The following is a 25,650-nucleotide window of genomic DNA, read 5'->3' as shown; positions in this document are numbered from 1 at the left end:
CTCTACAATCTGGTAAATTTTGTTGCCATTTATACCAGTTTGTGGTAATTTCTACCGGACCTACATACCTAATGAAATGAACATGATGTACTCATACGTATCTATGAAAGTTCCTCGCAGGTTATCATGCTTGTATAAGTAATTTATTATTTTGTACTGTTTATGTTATTTACTAATTAAGTTTAATTTACTGCAAAGGTGAATTTTATACTATAGAATATATATTTTATATATATAATTTCATGTACTTGCCATATAATGTCTATAATTATTTTGTCTATAAATACTACAAATTATGTAGAGTCGTAATTTGTTAAAATAATATACGTCTTTATTATTTCCTGACAATGTTGAATGAAATGTTTTTTTAGATTTTCTTATACAAACAAAGTATAAAATATTTCCTATTTATAAACTTCGTTTAGACAACTTAACTAGCGATCCGTCCCGGCTTTGCATGGATGCATTACAAATCGTTGAATGCTTGTTCTATACTATGTATACAAGGACTTGTTCTATACTACAATATACTATATACCTTCTACTACTGATTCAAGCGAAAGGTTTATATTATATTATACATATAAATCTTCAGCTTGAATGCAGTTTTCAGCTGAAAACTGCATTAAAATTGCTGCGTAATTTAAAAGATATAAGCGAATAGACAGCGGCGACGACTTTGTTTTATACTACATAAAGATGCTGGCTGTCTGGGCTGTTAAATCAGAAATAGGTAACAAATAAACAAAGTTCATGTCTTGGTAATTATAAAATATCTACTTAATTATCATCTCGTTTTCGTCTTCATAAGATACGTGTAATGTCATTATATTATTTGTAATGACTTAATCAATTTTCACACTCTGACATTCATATCTGGACCTTGAGATAACAGGGATGTTGCCAACGATTTTTATAAAAACTGTAGTTTGATTCAAGTATAAAGATTCTTGTTATGGATGTACAAAGTTTGGACAGCATACCACGTGACGACATAGATAAATATTGATGCTGGATGGGTGAGCTGAGCCGCTTCGCTGGAAATTGGACTTTATTGTTATGTTTTTATTTATTGGTATAATAGTACAAGTTATTATTTAACACGATACTATTTTTATCTTTCTCGCGACCTCCCGATATTTAGACGCTGTTAGAACTAATGTATGGGTGACTTACGATATCGATATTTAAATTACGCACAAGAGTATTCCTGCTTATTACGGATCAACTGAAGATACAGCTGATTGTCCATCGTTTCATTTTCAGCTTCCAGGATTTACGGCCTCGGTGGTCCAGCGGTTTAGCACCTCGTTTTAATTGCGATAGTCGCGGGTTCGATTTCACAGTGCTAACATTTGTGTTCATGAGTATCATTGTTTGGGTGTTTTCTATGTCTATTAGATATGTATGTATTAACAAAATAAGTATCTACGTAATTATATCAGTTGTGTAATACCCATAACACATGCTCTACTTAATTTATAACTAGACGTCGCTGTGTGAATTGTCCTGAGATATTATTATTTTTCTTCTTATTATACACTAGCTACTCGCTCCGGCTTCGCATGGGTGTACATGTATTATATATATAAACCTTCCTTTTGAATCTATTTATAAAATAAAACCGCTTCAAAATCCGTAGCGTAGTTTTAAAGATTTAAGCATACATAGGGACGAACAGACAGCGACAGCGACGTTGTTTTATACTATGTAATGACAAAGACATCTCCAGTCGATATTTTTCTTTTGATGAAATATTGGAAACGTTTAATTAATGTGGAAATTAATTAATTAGCTATGTATGTAATGCATGTAAATTAATTATGTTTTTTCAATATATGAATATATAATTATGAAGGATGTTGAACCCGTAGAGGAAAATATGATGAACTAATTCATTCATTAATTCTAAGAGTACTCAGGTTTGGCGAATTAATCAAGAAATAATCCAATGGTTTCCAGAGAGGTTATATTCCAGAGGCGCTTGGACCATTAAACGCAATTATTGCCAACTGTTTCCCCACCTAGTTATATTATGTTAAAAACCTGTCTACGATTCGAAGGGCCAGGCTTCGTATGCGGTGTAATGGTAGTAGCTGGTGTTGTGTTTGGCGATACAGTTCAACATAGTGTTACGTGGTATTACTGAGAATAGTAATTCGTGTGCGACCGGATTTGTGTCTTGTATACAAGTAGTTGTGAGGCCGGCGTGAAATGCCTCTCACTGGGGTGTAATTATTGACTTTAAATAATGGTTGTTTTGATGATATTTAGCAGTATATTTGTATGCTGTATGTTTAATCTTTTCCCTGCGTAAGTATATTATATTTTATTATAATAGTATTATTTTAAATCCGCTTGCTTTTATATCAAGATCAATTAGATTGAACTTATTATTATTAAATATAATAATAAGAAGTTATGGTCTAGTGTTTTACTACCAAGAATTATACTCAAAAGGTCACGAGTTAAAATCTGTCGACATCGATTTTTTTGAATTTTTTCATTGAGCGATTTGGGCTATTGTTAGAAGCTTGGATCTATTATTAGAGTTCGCTAGCTAGACCCGTCAGGAACAATAATTGAAGGATATTCTTAGGAGCGATGGTTTTTATCTCCTCAGGACAGAATGTCAACTTTCCAAAGGAAATATTACGTTTATGCATGAGTGGGCTACAACCACATATGAAATGTAGTGGCGTTTCCACGCCAAAAAATAACTATATGTGCCAATTAAAGAAAGTCAATAGTTTATTTCATACACATAAAATATATAACAAAAAGAATTTATTAAATGCAATTTGGTTGTTTGTTTTTGACTCTGACTCGATCATGATCGTTTAGTTTCTGACTGATTCTTCTACCTAAAAATTAATTTGAAAAACGCCGGTAAGATCGCCTCTGTCTCTCTTGTCTGGTCTCTGTCTGTCTTGCTGGATGATTCAAATATTTGCATGACAAGTATTGTGTTGACCAGAACATCGACATTTGACAATGCTCTTGACTACCTTCTGGGATTACAGTTGCATGTTGTTATGTTTGTATGTCGTTTAAAATTATCAAATAAACGAACTCAAAAGAGTTTGCTTGTAAAATATATAATGTAATGTAATTTGTGTACCTACAAATATTCATAGAATATACAAAATTTGTGTTTGTTTGCATTCTAAGAATGCAGTTGTACCTACTTGTTATCAAATGTTAGATAATGAAAATTTTTGGGCCGATTAAAAACAAATATATAATAATACTTACGTATTAGTACATAATATTATGTATTTGTTTTTAATCATGAAGCAGTAGGTACTTCTATAAAATACTTTATCAAATACTTAAATAAATTAATTTTGAAATAAATAAATACAAATATAATATAAATAACTCTAGACAATTACCACAGCGACATCTAGTCCACCAGTAAACAGACCTTGTGTTATGGGTACTAGACAACTGATATTTTGTCTAAAATACATACGTAATATATAATATATCGAAAACACCCAGACCGATACAAACAATTATACTCATGAATACAATGTTTGCACCGTGCGAGTAATCGAACCTGCGATCATCGGATGTAAAGTGGTGTGCTAAACCGCTACACCACCGAGGCCATCGTAATATATAAATACATATGATTACGACTGTATCGGAAGATGGTGTAGATGAGCAGATTTAGGCGTATGTTGACGTAGCATTGACCGTGACATTGAACCTGCTATTCAATTTAAATGTACCTGCTGTGAATATATAACTTAAGTTAACTAGTTAGTTATCTATGAATATCTACGTTTACTTTTTTACATATTAACAATGCATGATTTCGTCAGTGACTATAGACAATCACTGACACTTGTAGCATTTACCTGGAAATACCCACGATGATTACGAGTGAGGACCGCGTGGAGGTCGACTTAACATGGTCGCTACAAACAAATACCATTCTCGTTTGCTGGCTCTGTGCTAAAAATAGAACTGTGAACATAGAGAGCAATTTTGTAAAAGAGAAAAAGAAACTTCAGAACCGCTGATTTGAGAAATTCACTTACTGTTGGAAATATTCAGTATCCTAGACTTCTAGAGTAATATAGGGTATAGGCTTTATTAAGTAAATATATATATATATTTATATATACAAAACTCACAAAGTCATGCAGGTACCCTTGCGATGCCGCGATGGGCCACTATAAAGGCGTATTATAAAAAAAAACATACAGAATTATTTTTTTTTATTTTTGTTTATTCAAAATTTTACAATAATTTTAACTGATATTATCAATATTTATGTGAACCTACGCAAATTACGTTCTAGTGACCTGTCACCCGTACAATGTTACCGCGCGGAGATTACGTACTGTGTACTAGGCGAAGTTAAATTACGCAGATCATGGATGAGCTTCGTACAACATTATTCATCTTTCAATAGAGTCGGTCAGTCCACTGGCATCGTTTGTATTGAGCACATGTGTCAATAAGTGAATACCGTATTATACAATATGTTCTAACTAGTGTTGTGCGATGTATACATAAATTTATATAACATTTCTACTACTATTTCGATCAGTCATCAGTTGATTAACGCAAGGTGATTTCAATTAGGACCTGTTCTATACAGTTTAGTAATGTACCTACTTGACAATAGATGACACTGGTATCGTAAGTGTTGTAATATAGAGATAAGATTTAACGATAACACGATGATATGCTATTAATAAGATTTCCGGTCTCTGTCTAAAAATCGGCTAAATCGATAGATTTGTATCGATTCAAGAGTAAAATGATGTTGGAAACATCCGTTCGCAATCGAGTTTAATTATCTAAGTACGTGACTATTAAAATTGATGTATTTTTGTAGTTCAACATTGTTTAAATATACAATTCAATAGAATGATAAATATATAATTATTATAGTAGAGATAGGCACTGAAAGTATTGATATAACATCTTCATATCGATACTTTCAATTTAAGTGTTATATATATGTATATATATATTGCTTATGAGTAACTATTTTGTAGATATAAAAATGTGTTTGTGTATCATGGCTATGAGTAGAATTTTACATTTTGTGTCATTCATTCCTTGAAAAGTTTTTATACGTTTACAATATTATGTATTTGGATTATCAGCAAATTTATTTAGTAATATTATTCGTGAAGATTATTAATTTGCATAGCACAATCAATATGATCAGTAACATTTTCAATTACACCGTTAATGTTTCTAATATAAATAAATAAATAATTACTTATTTGTAAAAATTGTAATTGAGTATTGAGCTACTGCATGGTAGGAAGGTAATTTCTACACACCTGTCGGTACCTCGGCCACTGAACTTTGTCCGTTAAATTGAATTTTCGCCAAAATAGCGCTATGAGTCAATATAAAATATGTAAAAAATGTTATCGACTAAAAGATTAGATACATACGTTTTTATCAGAAGAATGTGTACCTATTAATTATTGTAATTAAATATGGTTTCGATTAAGACTACTTCATGAGAAACGTCGTCAGTTATTTTTTTTATCATTAAGAGTTCCCAATTTTATAAAATACTTAATTGATATAACAGTTAAAAGATTTAAGGATACAGTATAAAAATAGACTAGCAACTATCACAGTAGGTCCAGCTAATTTCGTATAAAAGAAAAATTAGTTATATTTTTAACAGAAATGAATAATTAGAGTTAGTATAACTCTACTTTTATGCAACTTGTACTTGCATAGATTACTACGCTTTCTCTTATCAAAGAGGAAATAAATCACTAATAGATAGGTTACTGTTTTGCAATAACTTAGTAATATTATAATTTGTTAGTTTACTCCTTATCGCTGCGATTTTTATTGGTGTCTCTATATGTTATCATAATATTACCGCCTTCTAACGATTGCATATATTATACTACATGTTATTATATATATATGTACGTTCATAATTTCTATATCAATGATATGTAAAGTTGAAATATTAATAGTTTCCTTACATAATTAATTTCCTAGGTAACAGACAAATAAGGTCAATAGCAAAATAATTTCTCAAGAAATTTCGCACCCGTTTGATTAATATTACATTTTGTCACAATAAAATCTATTAAATCAGGACAAAACGAACTTTATTCTATATTTCACCCAAGAGTTTCATCGTACAGATTATTGTGCAATGACAATAAATGTCCAATACGAATAAATAATTTGGAATTTCACTTGTAACATGATGTTGACTGTGACTACCAAATTTCATTGAATTAGAAGCCTTACTCACTACTTACATTATTAATATTATTTAACACATTATTTACAATATTTAGTAAACAATTTGAAATGTGTTTTCTTGGCGAAATGGCATAACACTGTTACTACATAATGTTAGATTTCACCACTTGCGCATTAGAACGTAGAGCCGGCATGAGCGTTCTCATTAAACCATTTGAGCAGGTATACATTTATAAACCTATAACCTAATACGTTTTGAACATTCATATTGTAATTTTTAGATTATCAACATTATCACGCTCTATTTAGGATTCATTTTTACTTTTATGACGATTATTATTTTATACGACTTGAATGGCAAACACGCTGACGGCTTTACTAATAAACAGTGCTGGTCGTTACTATTTGTCAAATAGACATGACTAGCATTACGGATATAATAATGTAATAAAAAAACACTGAGACGCCTATTGGAGTTAGGCATATAATCGGAGTAATTTTACATCATGAATAGAATATATATAATTTTTATTTAAATTAACTTAATTGTAAGCAGAAAATTAAGATTTATCTGAATATTAAGTACCAAATACTAGAAATTCATAAAGGTCATGTCATATCAATAATAGGATAGAGTAGATTTTGTTACAACACACATCACAACATAATAATGACGGTACTCACCGCAGTATATAAAGTATTATATCAAATAGATTGTTTATAAAAAAAGAACAAGAAAAGCAAATAATAACAAATACCAAAATAATAAAGTTAAATGCATATTATATAGAAGAAAATACCTTTAATAAGTCCCAATTGAAGTATTGTACCTACAATTTAGTGAAAACAATTACTTAGTGTGCTGCTGCTACTGGCTACCCGTATGTAAAAGATTCATCATAATCGAGTCATTCCACAATCACAGACAGCAAGACATGTGACGTAATAATTAATGATTTGTATCTGACATAATGATCAATGATTACGGTTAATAATATGTCTAAAACAGATAATATTTATATACCTATTTAGTATCAAATTAGTAATAGTTGAAAAGTTTGTATGTTCAGTTTAAACGCGAATATTCGCTATCAACAATAAAAAATAATTAATGACATCAAATACAGATTTCCAGCGTTAATTGGTTACCATCAAATAGTAATAGATTGTTTTTGTATGTAAAATGTATACGTATATATAAAAGTATATACTAAAACTAAACAAAAGTAATTATTAGACAAAAATCTCTTTATACATATAGGAGTAAGCGATACTCCTTATTTATAAAGAGTTCATAATTTAAATAAATATAGAGGAGATAACTGGATATTCTCATCATACTATGACTATGTAGTTCCATTAATTTCTAATACTATTAAATATTCGAATTAGAAAAGCACTAAAAATGTATAGACGTAGTTTAATAACATTGTATTAAACTACGTCTTTACATTTTTAGTGATTTTGATTGTGTATGTGTGTATTAATTGGATGCATTCGCAGTCATTACTAGTGTTGCACCTGTAAATAATGAGAAATTTCTAATAAACGGGGTTATAAATAAAATTCTCTAATATTTCTACACTTTAGTACGAATTTACTTAAAAATAACTTCAATATATAGCCCACCCTAATCTTTTTTAACAAAATATTTCTTTAGTAAAATCATATCTATAGAAATTAAAGTAGCATATATTTAAGTAGCAGCATATGCAATGAGAATATTTTTTGTAATTTTATCGATTTTCATGTGGAGTGGAGTGGATTCTTTAACAATTTTTTTACCTCATTCGTACGTTATTCCAATTTATTTTTTCATGTAAACATTGAGACACTAATCCTAACATTTACTGACACAATAAAAAAGAATCAGCGACATAGTAGAAGAGGTGTGCTTATATATTGTTTTAATATAAAATTGTTTTGTGTTTTTACTTGTTTTGAATAGAACATACAATTATTATATTCGTAATCTAATATGTAACAAACATAAATGTTATGATAACTTCTGACTTGATACTGTAACTTGCGCTCGCAAGTGCGGTGACGTCAAAAAAGCGTGAATACAGCATCACTATATACGTATATCAAATATAAGTCAGTGTGTGTTGAGACTTATTTATCTAATATATAAAATTGTCATGTTACTGTATCAGTAACAAAACTCCTCTGAAACGGCTTGCCCGATTCTTATGAAATCTTGTGTGTGTTTCGTAGGTCTGAGAATACAACGTAAACTATTTTTCATACCCTAAGTGATAAGGGTGGTCCACCACAATATTTGTTATTTTTAGGCGAATATTTTTAATTTTTTGTTATTACTTGCCATTAAAAATATATACAACCCTAAATTTCCTTCCTACTAACATCAACCCCTATTTTTTAAATGCGATAATACTACTTGGATTTACATGACAAAACAAAGTTTGCCGGAACAGCTAGTCTATTTTGTAGTTTTAATGTACACAACACAAGAGTTAAAGTCCGCGAAATATGCCTAATAATTGACGGACTTGACACTATGCGGCATGTATCGTCATTCAACTATAGATGGTGCAGAGAATAATTTACTTTTCTGTTGAACTGTGTCCCATGTTCAATGATGAATGTCAATAAGTACTGGTAATACTCTTATACTTGTCAATTAATAACTGTGAATGCATAATTCAACATGTTTTTGTTTATACAGAATTAATTATAAACTTATTTTGTGTTCTAAGATATTGTTAACGGAAGAAACTCTTGTTAAGAGGTTCTGAAATTAACTGGTTTATTATATATATGTACATTGTTTTATATAATGATAATAATAATACCCTTGGACAATTTAAACAAGCTAAACAACTGATGTAAATACATAGAAAATATCCAGATTGATACACACAATCTTACTCAAGAATACAATTGTTAGTATCGTGCGAGGAATTGAACCATCAACCATAGGAACTAAAGCGATGTAACACACCGCTAGACCACCGAGGCAGTTGCATATTATATATACATAATAGAGAGAAGCAACTGTTTTCAGTTACGTGATATATTACACATAATTCAACAGACACTTATGATTATTTTTACAAAACTTTTATGATACCGTATGTGTTAAATTATATCAATGTTGATAAGTAGGCTTATTTAAAAAACTAATTATTAATTTTTTATTATATCTATTAAATTTGTTACTTACGATTTCTTTGTGTGTGTATGTATTTTTTTTTATTTATTTAAAACCATTGCAGACATTTTAACAATACACTAGCCATGCTCTCGACTCTGCTTACGTTATAAATTAGAATCAGAAGTAAAATGAAGGCGTGAAGGCCAATCTTAATTAGAACAACGTCAATCGTGTTTAAAATAGGTAATCGTAGCTCAAGATAAGATATGACAAAAATTAATGATTTGCAATCAAGGATGTATGAGTCCAATTATTTGTTCAAGGTGATAAGCATTAGACTAACTGTTGGGATTTGACTTTGCACCAAGATTTGTACCATATGTTCTCGTGACTACTACCTGAAATTGTGAAGTACCTCTTGTAGTTTATACATATAAATAAAATTGTAATATTGAAATAACCGTTATTTACTACATGCATATAGAATATAAATACGGTACATATACCAAAATAACATTCTTTTCAATTTTTATCTGTCTGTTTGTTCTGGCTAATCTCTGAAATGGCTGAAACAATTTTTGCTGATGTGGAGTAACATAGGCTACTTTTATTTTAGAAATATAAAGTAAAATTCCACGCGGATAAGTCGCGGGAACAGCTAGTAATAAATATAGGTATCTATCGGTCGTTTAATGTCCATAGTGCAAACTTTAAACAAAGCTTGTACTATTTTGGGGATAAGATGGTCCTGCGTAAATTATCATAGACTATTATTACTATTGTAAAATCAAAACTATGTTCAGACTCTAATGAAATTCCACCAAATATTTCATAAAACTTAAATTATCTATTATTTTTTATTATATAATAAAAATGCAACTATTTTTTATTGTTTAGAGTTTGCACTATGGACACTAAACGACCGATAGATACCTATATTTATTACTAGCTGCTCCCGCGACTTCGTCCGCGTGGAATTTTACTTTATCTTTATATAATAAAAAATAATAGATAATTTAAGTTTTATAAAATATTTGGTGGAATATCATTAGAGTCAGATATCATAGTTCGCTTCCTACACATGGAAGATATGTGTGAGAAATTATTATTAGAAGATTTTATAACTCTAAATTATGGTAATTAGTATTTTTTCTGTTTGTCTTTGCGTTAGTATTATCTTAGAAACGGATTAACTAATATAGGTGTAGTTCTCATTGATCTATTGTGGTACACTCTTCTTAAAATTTTGTGTTTATCTTATACCAATAGATTTACATTAAAGGGTTATACGGAATCAATTAGTTATATAGTTGATTCAATACTGTTTAGAATAATGTAATTCCAAGCTAAGCTGTTATGATTTCAACTGATAGAAATACATAAATTACTTTTGCAGATCATAATGTTAATAATTAATTAAGTAATTATGCTAAACCGTTAGGCTATCGAGGCCGTTAAATTTCTGATATATTGTGATCCGATATTACAATATATTAGTGATTTTACATAAATCCACGATTGCCTAATTTGCTTAGGTAATAGATTGGTATTCACTAGTTTGTTTACCTACATTGTTAAAAGTAACAGAAAATTTAAATTTTAAATTACTACTCACCTAATATAGTTGACGAATTGTTGTGCTAGATATTTAAAGTCTGTAGCTAAGATAGGGTCAGAAGTCTTGTTTATAAATAATCTAAAACATAGTTGCAGAGATAATTGTTAGCGTTGTAGTGTAGTGGTTAAAATTCAATTCGGATATGAGTTCGAAACTGCTCAGTTTGGTATTTTTTCGTACTACTCTAATGCTGTTGGTCGCAGTTGGGCTTTACAGCTTCACCGGATACTAGGAGGCGAGTGTATATGGCACTCCAAACTTGCGGAAGGACGGCTGAAGGCCAACTCCGCCCGACGGATACGACTTTAGTCTTAGGGCATTACTAGGTTCGAACCTCGGCTCAGGCCGTCGTAATTTCGATTCCTGATTGATTTGGATGGGGATCGATTGGAGGGCGATAGTTGGTAGGAAGTAGTAGTAAGTTGTAAAACATTTGTTTAAAAGTGTATTTGGCAAATTTCCTGTTTATTTTAGCTTACAACTAGCATATCTATAGAATGTATGGTGGATTAAAAATATGTTACAATTAAAAAGTGCTTCAGTTTTATTGCAATAATAATTTTTTAATCAATTCTATTATTTAATTAATTTATTTTTGATTACGGATTAGTGTTAATTGTTTAAAAAGGAATGTATTGTTTGTAACATGTTACGTAGGTACACGTGTACGTATTTGAATACCTCAAGCCGGCCGTTCGATCAAACGGCTTATTTAAGTTTGATGAATGAGGTATCGTATGATTCACAGTTTTATCGCACCCTGCAAATGACAAGACCATACAAAATATTAAAAATGTCCAATGGTACCTAAATAATTAATAATTTCTAAGTGTAAAATCGTAAATTAAGTAATATCAGATTAGGGAAGAGAGTCTTATAAATGTGACAAGAATGAGCGGGAGAGCAAGGAATCGAACTTTATGTAACGTTATTCATGTATAGCTCCTAAGGTTATGTACCTTACTTACTAGACCATATGGAACGATTCCAAGGGTTTTTATTAATATTATAATATTTTTGTACACTATTACTGTAAGCATTTAACATTCAGTCAAAGGTCGTGTACATATAGAATGATGTTTATTGTTGACGGAAGTTCTCCTCGTAACTATAAAATTTTTGTCATGTCTTGCGTGATATAGTATATACTTCTAGATAGATACTTCTAATTGTATTTGTACTTTATTAAAACAAAGAGAAAGAAAATGTTCACATTTCTTTTCTTTCTCATAAATATTGCATACATTAATTTGTTTGTTACATGTGTGTTTATTGTAATATGTATACGTGTGTGTGTACCTACACCTATCATGTACATTTGTTGTACATATAGTACCTTAGAAATACTTGATATAGAAAAGGTATGGTCATATAGTCTTGTTTCAGGGGGCTATTTTACTATAACCTGTTAGTTACTATATAGATAATGCACAACATTGCCTATTTGAATGCGGATGTTGGTAAGATACCATCTACAGATAACTATATGTACTTTTTGTCATTGTGTATACTATTAATAAAAAAAAAAATATCTTAATAGAACAATTTGTAGTAGGTAATATAACTATCTGTAATGACATGTTATCTGTTATCGTTTTATCACGCTAAAATAATAAATAATTAATAGAAGGAAAATCGATTATGTTAAGACATTGTGAATTGTAGGTTGGAGCGGTGCAAACGTGTGTTAAGTAACAAGAATACATAAATAGAGAAATACAAAATGAGCAAAGAAGTCAATCCCGATCTGGTGAAGGAGAGGAAAGCCTGCACCTTCAACGTGACCGAATTGGTACACATCATCGATGGAGGAGAACAAGCCACCAAGGAGAGGAAGGAAGTTGGTGAGTATAGTAGTAGTAGTACTATAATACTATTATGTGATGTATCGTATTCTATTAATTTTTAAGCATATATCACATTTTAATATTTGGTATAATTAATAATAATATAAGATATAAAGAAGTAATGGTGAAAGTTAAACTTTGTGTGTAATTTGTAGTACAAACATATTAACTTATACAAAATAGAAGTATCATTTTTAACGTTTTATACATTCGCAGTAAAATACAAAATGCAAAATATTAAAATTTGACAAGGTGAAATAAATTTTAGTCAGCTGTCATATAGAGCAGAGAGAGATTCTCTTAAGTAATATATATATAGTTATTTATTATATATTTGTATTATTATCTACTTTTTCTTACTATGCCTAAATGAAATAAAATTCAGGACAATATGTGTAATGCTATATTCCATGGCAACGGTAATACCGTTGAAACATAAGAAATAGAACTTAAGAACTAGACAAACCACGAACTATAAAATTTAAATAAACTTGGAACTGCGGTAATCTGTCCGAATACCTACTTACTAAGTAAATTTATTCGGTCGCTTCATATGACAAGTAGTTTTTTTGTATGTTTAAGTAAGGAGTGAAAATTCTATTTTTGTTTTAAATAAAATTGCCTAAAATATTAATAATATTAGAAAAAAGGATTATTGAAATCAGAATTGAAAAAAGTATAAAACAAATCAGAAATTAATGTTTTTCAAAATGGTTCTTAAAGAAATCCAAATTGATGATCTCTTAATCATGGAAATCACAGAAATCTATAAACATATCCTGCAAGTTTTAGAATTCTTAGCCAAAATGGTAAAGGACTATCTTTATATTGCGATTTTGTCTCTCTATTTGAATATAATATTATAGAAACTAGAGTATATGAGAAGCTAGATTTGTTTTGTTTAATTTTTAAAGAAATAAGAAATTGAATAAATACTTCCATTTCCTTTAAAATAGACTTCTAAATCTCGAGCTCGTTTTATTACGACATCGGATATTATTACGACAAAAGCTCATTTAAATTTACCAAAATCGGTTCTTATTTTCTTAATACGGTAGTTTTCAACTTTTGATGGAAAGTGAACCAAAAATCTGAAATACAATTGACACATTATATAGGTATAACAAGAAACGAAAATGTGTTGTCGAAAATTCATTAAAGATCCTTAAGACCAATAAAAATTGTTATACCATCAATTTTATAACTAAATATCTAAAAGTAGGATATTCTAATAATATTAATAGCTAACTATTTTTTACAGACATAATATTTTCGTATCTGAATAAATTTTACTTACCTCGTATTAACTTATAAGAAATATTGTAAATATTAGAGTACATTATATTATTTGTTTGTTACCGTATGTAGAGAATGTAGCATATGAATATTCTATTAATATATATGCATTTTATTAAAATTTTTTATGCCTATGTATATTTTGTTCCGTGATATCATCGCAAATTGTAGCTTGATTTTTTTTTTAATACTAGTTAACCGATAGATTATATAAATTATTATTATTATTATTACTTATATGACAATAATACAAATGTTTTGTTATATGATGGGATCGAAACTGTGACCATCGAAAGTAAGCAAGTGTCTAAACCCTTAAACCACCGAATCCGTTTCTTCTAGTAATATTTTGAAAACATGACTAGAAAGGTAAACAGGTTACGTCCCGACGTAAATTATTGGTATCTAGTGAATCAATTTCTGATTTTCAATCCGATATTTTCAGAGGAAATGGTGCTGCAAATCAAAGACATAAGGGACAAAGTACCAGAGGAGTATTTAAGTCACAAGGAGAGATACGAGAATGCTGTAAGGAAGACCGTCCTGATGGTCGAGGTTTTGAAAGAGCATGCGCTCAGACACTCGTCATTCGATGCCTACAAGTAAGTAACAGTATCTTAGCATTTTATATACTATTTACTATACTTGGCAGTAAAATTATAAGTCAACGAAATCATGATAATTTAGTCCTAAAAAACGCACATATTGAATATCACCAGACTACGTAAAGTTGGAGTTTTGATAACTCAGTCCTCAAAAATAGCAACTCATGATCGTCACCTTAAGTAATGATTCGTAGAGATGTTCATGTATACAGGTTTAGCCGTGATAGGTAAACCAGTTTCATCAAGAAGTATTAAATTGATTACGTGACCTACGAGTATGTACATATATATATTATATATGAACTGCACCTCGGACATCACGTTATCACGACACCCAAGGCATTACTCATGAGTAGTATAACTCATACGTTGTCATACTGGAGGACTAAGATGTCGTTCTTCCTTAATCTGTAATATCTTTTAACTTTACCTTGATCTCAGCCCTTAAACAAAAACACAGCTTTCTTACCGTCTTAAATAGGCGAGTCTGAGTTATCCATGCAAATGCATTGTACAAAGTCTATCTCGGTAAATAATGTCCATGAGTTTGCCATCATTATAGTTACTATAGCATTTAATACTGAAACAGGTGGATATTAAAATTTACTTTCTTTACAACAAACAACAAATTGTTTTGGTTTATGTTGCTTAGGTAAAGCCGATAATTTGTAATTATAATTGATATATTTATCAACTGATAAGATTTGTTATATTTGTGTGTATCTGTACCTATGTATTATGCATTACTTTATATAGATTAAAGTCAAAATTAGAATAACAATTTGTGAAAATTTACTTCTTGTTGAGATTTCTAGAAAATCGGCTTTGAAAATCTATAGTATCATCTATAGAATATTAACTATTTTATTTTAAAGTAGATGATTACATAGTCGGTTTAATACAAAATTTTCAATATTTCGAAAATAGATTTCAAAAATAGCTTAAATGTCTAATTTAAAAAAATGTTGTATACTATGTGCTGGAACAAGACCAGTTGTCAACACATTATGATGTCAGAACAAATGATATGCTACGATAAGTTTTAAATTAAAGTTATCAATAAAGGTAAAAAACGCTGTAATCTAAATATGTATGTTTTTAATTTTTAAATCCGTATTATCCGCTTGCAGATCATCGCGATAGCTATATCCGTCATTATCTTTAATATGACATCGGTATAAAATACGATTATATGACGTGACAGGGGTCACGTCATATAATCGTTTGAATATCTAATGTTTATATATCTTAAATTGACCAAACATTTGAATTTGTCACCATACAGTGGATTGAAGCGTATATTTTTATTTACAGACCATCGAATATGTACCGAATTCAAAGCGGTATCGTTAAAGATATATCTCCGTTTATGTTGCACATGGGCATGTTTGTGCCAACAATATTCGGCCAGGCCTCCCCCGAACAAATGTCGGAGTGGTTACCGAAGGCGCTGTCATTGCAGATCGTGGGAACGTACGCACAGGTATAGTACATGTTACAATTGAGTTTAAGGTGTATGGGTTTTAATTATATGTCTGACATCTGTATGTATATTTATTACCTGTCCTATTCATTAACTAATTGATAATGAAATCAGACTTAAATATGTAAATATTTAGGCAGCAAGAAAGCTACTATCTATACTGTATCTATAGCAACTTAAACAAGAAATTATTTCTTTAGTGAAGGGTCTGCGAAATGAATAACTGAATAACGAGCTAAAGGTTATGTTTCATTGTTTTGTTGAGGATATAGCCAATCAGATTGCATTGTTATTAATACATGCTGACGATGCATCAACATGTTGTTGCAAGAATTTTTTCATCCACTTTCGTAAGAATGAATTAAATCAGTTCGATCAACTCATCGTCTCAAACTTATAAAGAATTAAATACCAGATTAATTCTTGATCAAATTGCCAAAGTTTCTCGTGAAAGATCACGTGGATATTTATGATACCAGGGTATAATAGTAGCAAATACTGAAAGGCTTGATACGCTATATCGGATCCTTTAGGATGACGAAACCGGAAACGGATAGGCTAAGATTGATGACAATGACATAATTTTAAATAAGAATTGATGAGTTGTTAGAGTACTCAGTCTTTTTTATATATCTCGTATTATATAGTGTGAGATATAATGTCCTGAATTGGTTTAGAAAAGTAAACCCTATAGAGTTTGCTCGTAAAGAATCTGGAGAAATTATTACATAGGCATATTTTTTGTATTCAGATTATAATATAGATTCATGTTACATTACAGACGGAGCTTGGTCACGGAACTTTCCTCAGAGGTCTTGAGACAACTGCCACCTATGATCCCAAAACTGAGGAGTTCATCATTAACAGCCCAACAATCACGTCTTACAAATGGTGGCCTGGTGGCTGTAAGTTATACATTTTTACTATGATTTACTTAGTTTGCACGTATATATATATATTTACTGAAAAGACAGATTCATTTACATATAATACAGAATTTAGCATATTTAGTGACATTAAAAAAATAGTCGAAAATATTAATCGTACGTTATGATTATTTCTAAACTATGACTGTCTTAATGGAATTTGAGCAACATTAAATATAAAATGATAATAAATACATATTTCTCTAATTTTCAGAATATTACGATGAACAATATAAAGGTGTTCATTTTTTTCAATCAATAGCATTATTAACAGATCGAAAAGTAAAAGTAAAAGTAAATATATTATTTTAAAGAACATTTTATAGTATGATCGTAGTATTTCTATAGTAATTTAATGTACGGTAATAATGTTTTGATCATGTTCAATCATTTTTAGTGGCTCAAACTGCAAACCACTGCATCGTCGTCGCCCAACTCTACAGCAAGGGCCAGTGCTACGGTGTCCACCCCTTCTTCGTGCAGATCAGAGACTTGGAAACCCACGTACCACTGCCCGGTGTCAAAGTAGGAGAAATTGGGCCCAAATTAGGTTTCCAAACTGCCAACAATGGATTCCTGGGATTCCAAAACTTCAGAATACCTAGGAATTGCATGTTGATGAAAAATTCACAGGTTTTGAAGGTACGGGTGAAGTTTTGATTGTACAAAATTTTACATAGAATCTTACCTAATATTTAATTACCTAAGAAATAAAGGAACAACAATTGATTGCATTAGAGTTGCTTTTAAAGATGTCAAACGTGGTAAATAATATTTGCCAAATTTTCTTGAAACAATGATAAAAATCTTCTCTATCTTCATCATTTTTAGATTTCCATTTTGCCTTTTTAAAAGACTATACCTTCGTTAGAGGAGTGACTAGGGGGTGTGTGGGATTTTTACGCATTAAAAAAACCACACGGTGTTTTTTTAATGGGTAAGAATCTAGCGCCATTGGTTGGTCGGGTGGTCGCGTTAACATTCTACCGCGTATCCGGCGGTCTCATACATTTCTAACTTGCGTCGTAGTCTACGTAGTTCATTACGACTGGTAATACAAGTCTGAATCATTTTCAGGACGGAACATACGTGAAGTCTAAGAGCGACAAGTTGACATATGGAACCATGGTGCTCATCCGAGTGATGATTGTCGCTGACGCCGCTTACGAGATTGGCAGGGCTGCCACCATTGCCGTCCGGTACTCTGCCGTCAGGCATCAGTCCAAGCCGAAACCCGAGTGAGTTATGAATACGATAAAAATAATTTTATTAGTAATTCGAATGATCCCCTAGTTTTACATGAGAGGGAAATATTATATTTTATGTAAATACAGTAGATTCTATGTTACTTGCTGACGATGTAGCTTTTTTTAGTTGAAAGGATTATTCAAATTACTTCAGTATTTTTTTAATTTTAATCATTACAACCAAAAAGTATATTGCTTTAGATAGATAATATATTAGTGATATAACTTACATTTATGTTAATAAAATGAAAAATATAACTTGACTTACACTTCTAGATGAAATCGACTCGTTGAAATGTCCTTAAGTAAACATAGATATGGTTTTTGTTTGCTCTAATCTGTATACTTATCTACCAAAGTATCTGGCATGAAAATATACATGATATATATTCAAGATCATGTATTCAAGTTTACACAAATTTATTAGTGAGGAGTACTTAATAAGCGATTTCGTTACATTAATTAATTTAACTTTACATAATTATACCTCGTCGTTTGTAACTCAATGAACGGCTCATGACAGTGTAATACATTTCATGTTGGATGTTGCACGCGATGCAAAGAGTTACGCATAATTGTACATATACATGTGGGTATCCAGCCATAGAACTAAATCGTGGGAAAGTCATCGAGCAAAAACAAAACAAACGCTATTATAAGATGGCATTTGTTCCATGACGGTGGACCAAAGGGCATCTTAGCACTTAGAACACGTGTTTTAATACTCGAGTGGTATTTAGTAGTAACGTAATTACGGGTAGACAAAAAACGTAGAATTTTAATAAAAAACTAGGCTAAGTAATATTGTTAACAATGTAGCACATTTTTATTGGCTAAAAATTTTACTATCATCTATATATATTATCTATATTTTATTAAACAATTATAATAAAATTTTGTTGCTAGTTTTTCTCCATATAAATAAATTAGTATAATTTTCAAAAGTAAATAAAGAGATAGTAATAAAGAGAGAGTAATTATAAAAGAGATTACATTTGTGTAATGATGCAATAATGTATTTGTGAGCAAAGGGACCGACTGTATTAGTTGGTAAATATAATTATGAAAAGACAGTGGTTTTAGGGAACAAATAGTATATTTCATAAGTACAGAAAGAACAGCAGATAAAGGAAAAAGAATGGTAGAATACAATATAAAATAATAGAAATAATGAAACATAAAGGATTTACATATAAAATCGTGTATAGTATTGGTTTGTATGTCAACCTCTAATTTATTCGTTCCAGTCAACCTGAACCACAGATCATAGACTACGTGACGCAACAGCACAAGCTGTTCATCGCTATCGCAACCAGTCATGCCTTCAGGATAACTGGTACCTGGCTGTGGGACACCTACTCTAAAGTTGTCGCCGATTTGGGACAAGGAAAATTGGATCAGCTGCCAGAGGTAAGAAGTTATCAAATTTCGAATTCAACCAAAAAAAAAGTTACATATGTTAATAAAATAGTACATTCGTCTGCGCAGACTATCCTAAGTATTAGTCCCCATTACTAATAATCCCTTGCCATTAAAATATTATTGTTTCTACAATCTTTATTAGGTATAGTTTTTCTCATAACTAATGATATTTACACTCTGTGATTATTACGCCTAGAATTAATAAACAAGATGTTTCATCTAATTGATTATAAACAACTTTCGTTGACTGATATAAAAGGACTTGTGTTGTGAATATCACAGAATTTACTGTGACTACTACTATTGAATTGTCAGAAAATGTTGTGTTCTTTATTAAAATTTATTCACTGTATTCGGTTTCCTTCTCTTACTTTTGGAAATAATATTTTCGTTGTTGTGGTATTATGGAGAGACTATATTTTTCTAAGATCTTAAATACGTATTGTTATATATTTCTATTTTGTTAGTATTATTTCTTCAATTATCTATGTCGTGGTCGTGCTCATTGTTGTGAGTTTTAATAGATTCAATTTTATTTTTTTCTTTTAGCTCCACGCTATTGCGTGCTGCTTGAAGGCCGTCTGCAGTCGCGACGCTAGCGCCTGTGTGGAGCAGTGCCGGCTGGCTTGCGGTGGACATGGTTTCATGTTGTCCTCTAACCTTCCCATCATCTACGGTCTCGTCACCGCCACGGTCACCTACGAGGGTGAATACACCGTCATGATGTTGCAGACCGCTAGGTAATTTCGATTTTCATTACTTTATCTTTATTTTCATTACATTTCATTACTTTATTTCTAGTGAGCTCCGGCTTTCCACGGGTGCACTCCAAATCTTTGAATTTCTTAATATTATATAACCTTTTCTGTACAATAATATGAGTCACTCACTTTATTTCTGAAAAATGCATTAAATCTGTTACGTATTTTAAAAAATGTAAACGTACAGACACCAGCAACAACTTTATTTTATACTATGTAACTACTAGCGGAAATCCGCAGCGTTGTCCGCGTGTATGATTATTCTGTATATATATTTTTTTATATCATTAGATATAAAAATTATTTAAACATTTCTATAAGTTGTCTGGCAGCAAATTACAGAGTTTAGATGACGTGACTTGTAAAGAATTAATTTTTATTTAAATAATCTCAATAATTTACAGATACTTAGTCAAGGCATGGAAGCAAGCGGTGGACGGCACAGCTTTGACACCAACAGTGGCCTATTTGCTCAACTACCTCAACAACAGCGGCCGTAAATGGGACAACACACCTGAGGGAATTATTGCTGGCTTCCAAGCTGTGGCTGCTGGGTAAGAGTTTTTTTATATAACTGATATACCAGAATATATAAATCCAAAGTAGAAAGGAGCAGACTACCGTTATATCTCTGATTATGTTTTTTTGCTTTTCTTATATAGATTGGTAGATAGATAAATTACAACAAAAATATATTGTTAAAGTTGAAAATTCGTCATCGGAAACTGAGGCTGGTGATATACAGTCGGTTTATTGCTACGAGATCGGCAGCATCTCGAAAAGAGTGGGGGGAAGTAACGAAATTAGTCATTCGGAGTCTACGAGTATATTCGTCTCTTTGACACTTTTGAAACTTGACTATTAACCGACTGTATATCATCAACAGACTTTAGTTAGGAATTTAAACGGAAATGTCGTCCAAATTAGGTGGTAGTTTAGAATTGGAATTGGTACTGAACTCATATTCTAGACAAGTGAAAAATAAACAAAAGAAGAAAAATAAACAAAAAAGAAGAAAAAAAAACAAGAAATAGAGGGAGAAAAGGATTTGAAAAGTTTATAGTACATTTTTAAGAACTAACATTATTTTTTGTTCTTTTTTCTAGAAAAATCAAGGAAGCTTACGAGGCTATTCAGAGACACCAGAAGGAAGGCCATGATTACGAAGACTCCTGGAATCTGGCTTCCGTGCAGCTCGTCAACGCCAGTGATGTATGTTCTAATTATAATATTATTGTACTGATTATTTATAATCTGTATGACTTACATTGCGAAGGATATTTCGCCATAAATTCATAAATCGCAAATTTATAAATATTAAGATTTGTACAATAAATGTTACTAGTATGTATAATAAACGCGGAAGTTTGAAAGTGTGGAAGGATGGATGGATTTTAGTTACACTTTTATGCAAAACTATTGAAGGATTTTATGGTAATGTTACTTTGAAATATACTATACAATATGTTTATAATATATATAATATGCTTATACATCAGAATAACATATAGGCTATAAATTTTACGCGGGTGAAACCACGGGCACAGCTAGTATATTATAATGATATTACTGTATGGGCTGTTGCATTTGTTTTTGACTGCAATGTGAAATTACTCACTACAAAGTAATTTTATCTTTAACAGCCCTTGACAAACTATAATACATGTATATATGTCAATAAAGACGACCTTACAGGTGTGGTGTTTTAACACACTGTCCCCACCTCCTGATGGTCATGGGATCGATCGATAGTACAAACATATGTATACGTTACGATTATGGCTGTTTACATTGGTTGTAGGGTGGCTGACGTGTTTACTAGAATGTAAAATTCAAGTCGTCGTATAAATAGAAAAATATCATCAAAATTAGAAGCTAGAATTGCCTCCTTTTATATAAGTCAATTAAATTAACAACGCCGTCTTAATCATTATCTAAATATTTTTAAAATGATATATAATACTTCTGTGGAAAATTAAAACTTTACAGGGAAAAATAATTTAAATAAATTTAAAAACTTTAATTGCTTTCTACAGGACAAAACAAAAATGTACATTTTGAATACTGCCATTTTTCTATTTAACCGACGAAGTGTTGTATTTCATTATACTGTACCTATGTACAGTGTGTTGTATAAAAAAAATGTTTAGCTATATTTTATTTGGGAGCATTGTGTATGTCCAGGGTTATATATAGGTAGTAATGTTATAAGGAGTAAAAAAAAATGGATTTTGTAATGGAAAAAATAAACGAAAACGAAACTACTGCACCAATTTTAGAAATTCTTTCACTGTTTGAAAGGTAAATGATTACAGAGTGATTTAGGCTGTATATTATATCAATACTACTATTACCCTGAGACTACTCCCGGGTGTTCAAAACTTTGGGTACTGGGGCGGGCCCTTAGTTTTCTATCATACAAATTCATCGATAATTTGAAGTAATGGTAATAATGTTAAATTTACAGGCTCACTGCCGTGCCATCCTGTGCGAGGTATTCTTTACTGAAGTGCAGAAGTTATCGTCAACAATTTCCGCGCCTCTGGCATTAGTGCTGCAACAGCTTGCCGAGCTGTACCTTACATACTGGACCCTGGAGAAGGGAGGAGACCTCTTGGTGGTGAGTAATATTTTGAATAGTTGTTTACTAGCCACTTAACAGTAATTGCTACTTGATTAGTTAATAATTTTGTATTATTTGGATTAATTCCTCTACCACAACGATGTGTGAGACTACAAATATTTAGATCGGAGGCTAGATCATCACTACTAAGGGTTCCGACCGATCCGATCCGATCCGATTCCTATCTTAATACTTCCTTAATAAATGGGTTGGAAATAAGATGATCGGTTGGTTAATGTAATAATGGGTTGAAATTCTTGAGGATTAAAATATCATACGTTTGTAGTTTGTATTGTTAATCCGTATTTTATTTCAAACAACATAATTATTTACCAACTTATTTGAAAAGAGATCTCATATATCAGATACATATTGTGCTTTTCAATCTTTAGGAATGATTTAATTATTCAATGTTATTTTTGTTATAGCATTCTTCGATAACGAAGAACGACTTGGTCTGGCAACGACAGAGATACGAGCAGCTGCTGGCAGTCATCAGACCGAATGCTGTCGGTCTTGTTGACTCATTCGACGTCAGGGATGAGGTATGTGTACAATAAATAATACAATAATAGTAATAATCTATATATTATTACGTGGTGCAAATACTTTGTACCACTTCTTACTGAAAATTGACTGAAAAGTATGAAATTTCTCACAATTTTTTAAAATTATACATTAAAACAAAACGTTACTAACACTAAATATATATGCAATAAATGAAACATCATTTTATTGCGTTAAAGAAATACAAAATAAACTGCAGCGTTCACTTGATCTTTTATTTTAATTTTGTTAATAATAATAATAATAAATGAATTTATTATGGTTATGTTTGACATTCAGTAAGACTATAGACAATTAATAGCAAAGACAAATAATATTTCTCAATTTTACCAAAGAGGTAAAGAGTATATATGTGCGTGTGTGTCACATACATGGTAGTATATACACAAAAGCATTAAATAATAAAGGAAACAGTAAATTAATTATTGTTTATATTACTTGTTACAATTAGATCCTGAACTCCACGTTGGGCGCGTACGACGGCCGCGTCTACGAGCGTCTGTTTGAGGAAGCCATGAAGAGTCCTCTGAACCAGGAGCCGGTGAACAGCTCCTTCCACAAGTACATCAAGCCGTTCATTGAGAAGTCTAAGCTGTAAATTAATAACTTAATTGTATATACGAGGTAGATGTATATGGGATATGATTCTTTTATAAATACTTATTTAAAAAATATTAATTAATAAAATATACAAATATATACTGATATTGTTTTATTAATGTTTCCCTATACCTTTATAATAAACGAAACGGCGATTTGTGATCTAGCGGTCATCTTACTTCCGATGGTCATGGCTTTAATTCCTCTCACGAAGCAAAAATTTGTATTCGTGAGTATAATTGTTGTATCAGTCTGGGTGTTTTCTACTTTGTATATATTAAAAATCGGTTATCTAGTAAGCATAACACAAGCTTTGCTTATCTTGGGACTAGAGGGCGCTGTGTAGATAAATAAGGGTTATTATTATCTTGTAAAACAGATATACGTATATTGCATTGGTAATAGTTCAAGCAATGGACATCAGATTTGGTATAAGCGTAGTATTTGCTATAGAGAAGAGCCATCTTTCTGTTATAAAATGAAATAGGTACATTGTAATGATTACCTGTGGGCATTTTAATTGATATAAATCTAGGGGTTAAATAAAGTTTACCTCAAATTATTGTACACTAAAAACATATTTAATAAATATTATTGGAAGGTAGTTAACAATAAAAAAAATCCCGGTCCCTAAGAAATAAGATTTTAATATGCGGTCTTCAACATGTTAATTATTATAGGTAAATAATTACATGATAAATTAGTGGATAATTATTGACTTTTGTTAACGCACATAGGCCTACATTAATTATGATGTCATCGATAAATTATATGAACACCTGCGTGTAGTTATTAGGTATTGATTGATTTACTTGGGATACCTATTCTTTTCTGCTAGTTAGTTGAGCTTTGGTTATGTCAAGTATCGGGTGCCGTTTTTTTTTTCTATTCTCTGTATGTACGCCTACAATTTGAAACATTGGATAATTGTTTGATATTCTCTATATTGAACATATTAAATAATCAAGTGGTGAGGCCTATGACCCCATTGATCATCGTTATACTCTGTTGGGTCGCAGTTCACAGAGCATTATAGTTTGATCCGATAGCTTCATTTTTGTTTATACCTAGAAAACTTCACCGCATGGATCGTTTGCTGGCTATTAGGTGTTTACTTGTAGATACTAAATACATGTCTGAATTAATATCCAATACAAAATAATTCTAAATTTTAATTTATAATTATTACTAGCTGACACTGCATTTCAAAAATAGGGGTTGGTGATAGAAGTGTGAAAATTTAGGGTTGTATATGTACTTTTTACATATACAACCCAAAATTTTCACTATTATTATAATGCCACATTATAAAAATTTCTACAAA

At 30.9% G+C, this 25,650-nt stretch overlaps 1 protein-coding gene across 3 annotated transcripts; it reads left to right on the top strand.

The window, feature by feature from the left end:
* The first annotated feature begins 4,432 nt into the window (after positions 1 to 4,432).
* Positions 4,433 to 24,393, top strand: LOC131851881 (probable peroxisomal acyl-coenzyme A oxidase 1). 3 transcript variants are annotated; one of them, XM_059202446.1, is made up of 14 exons: positions 4,433 to 4,585; positions 12,615 to 12,793; positions 14,538 to 14,694; positions 16,012 to 16,180; positions 16,962 to 17,085; positions 17,504 to 17,748; positions 18,184 to 18,344; positions 19,601 to 19,763; positions 20,325 to 20,515; positions 20,941 to 21,090; positions 21,643 to 21,748; positions 23,004 to 23,156; positions 23,588 to 23,704; positions 24,178 to 24,393. In XM_059202446.1, the coding sequence occupies exons 2-14, from the start codon at positions 12,673 to 12,675 to the stop codon at positions 24,322 to 24,324; spliced, it is 2,004 nt and encodes a 667-aa protein (XP_059058429.1). In that variant the 5' UTR covers positions 4,433 to 4,585; positions 12,615 to 12,672; the 3' UTR covers positions 24,325 to 24,393. The 3 variants fall into 3 exon arrangements, with proteins under 3 accessions (XP_059058429.1, XP_059058431.1, XP_059058430.1); XM_059202448.1 differs by having other exon boundaries at positions 4,433 to 4,614; XM_059202447.1 differs by having other exon boundaries at positions 4,433 to 4,656.
* Positions 24,394 to 25,650: the final 1,257 nt, after the last annotated feature.

Source organism: Achroia grisella, unplaced genomic scaffold (genome assembly GCF_030625045.1).
Source record: "Achroia grisella isolate CSIRO2021 unplaced genomic scaffold, CSIRO_AGI_Agris_v1 utg808, whole genome shotgun sequence".
NCBI classification, from domain to species: Eukaryota; Metazoa; Arthropoda; class Insecta; order Lepidoptera; family Pyralidae; genus Achroia; species Achroia grisella.
Note: the sequence above shows the minus strand (reverse complement) of the source record. Positions and strands in the feature narration are given on the sequence as shown.

Bases quoted from the DNA above. Each gene is read 5' to 3' on its own strand.
- LOC131851881 (XM_059202446.1), top strand. From the start codon at position 12,673: ATGAGCAAAGAAGTCAATCCCGATCTGGTGAAGGAGAGGAAAGCCTGC. The intron at 16,181-16,961 runs GTATAGTACATG...GTTACATTACAG, and splicing joins TCGTGGGAACGTACGCACAG to ACGGAGCTTGGTCACGGAAC. The intron at 21,749-23,003 runs GTATGTTCTAAT...TTAAATTTACAG, and splicing joins AGCTCGTCAACGCCAGTGAT to GCTCACTGCCGTGCCATCCT.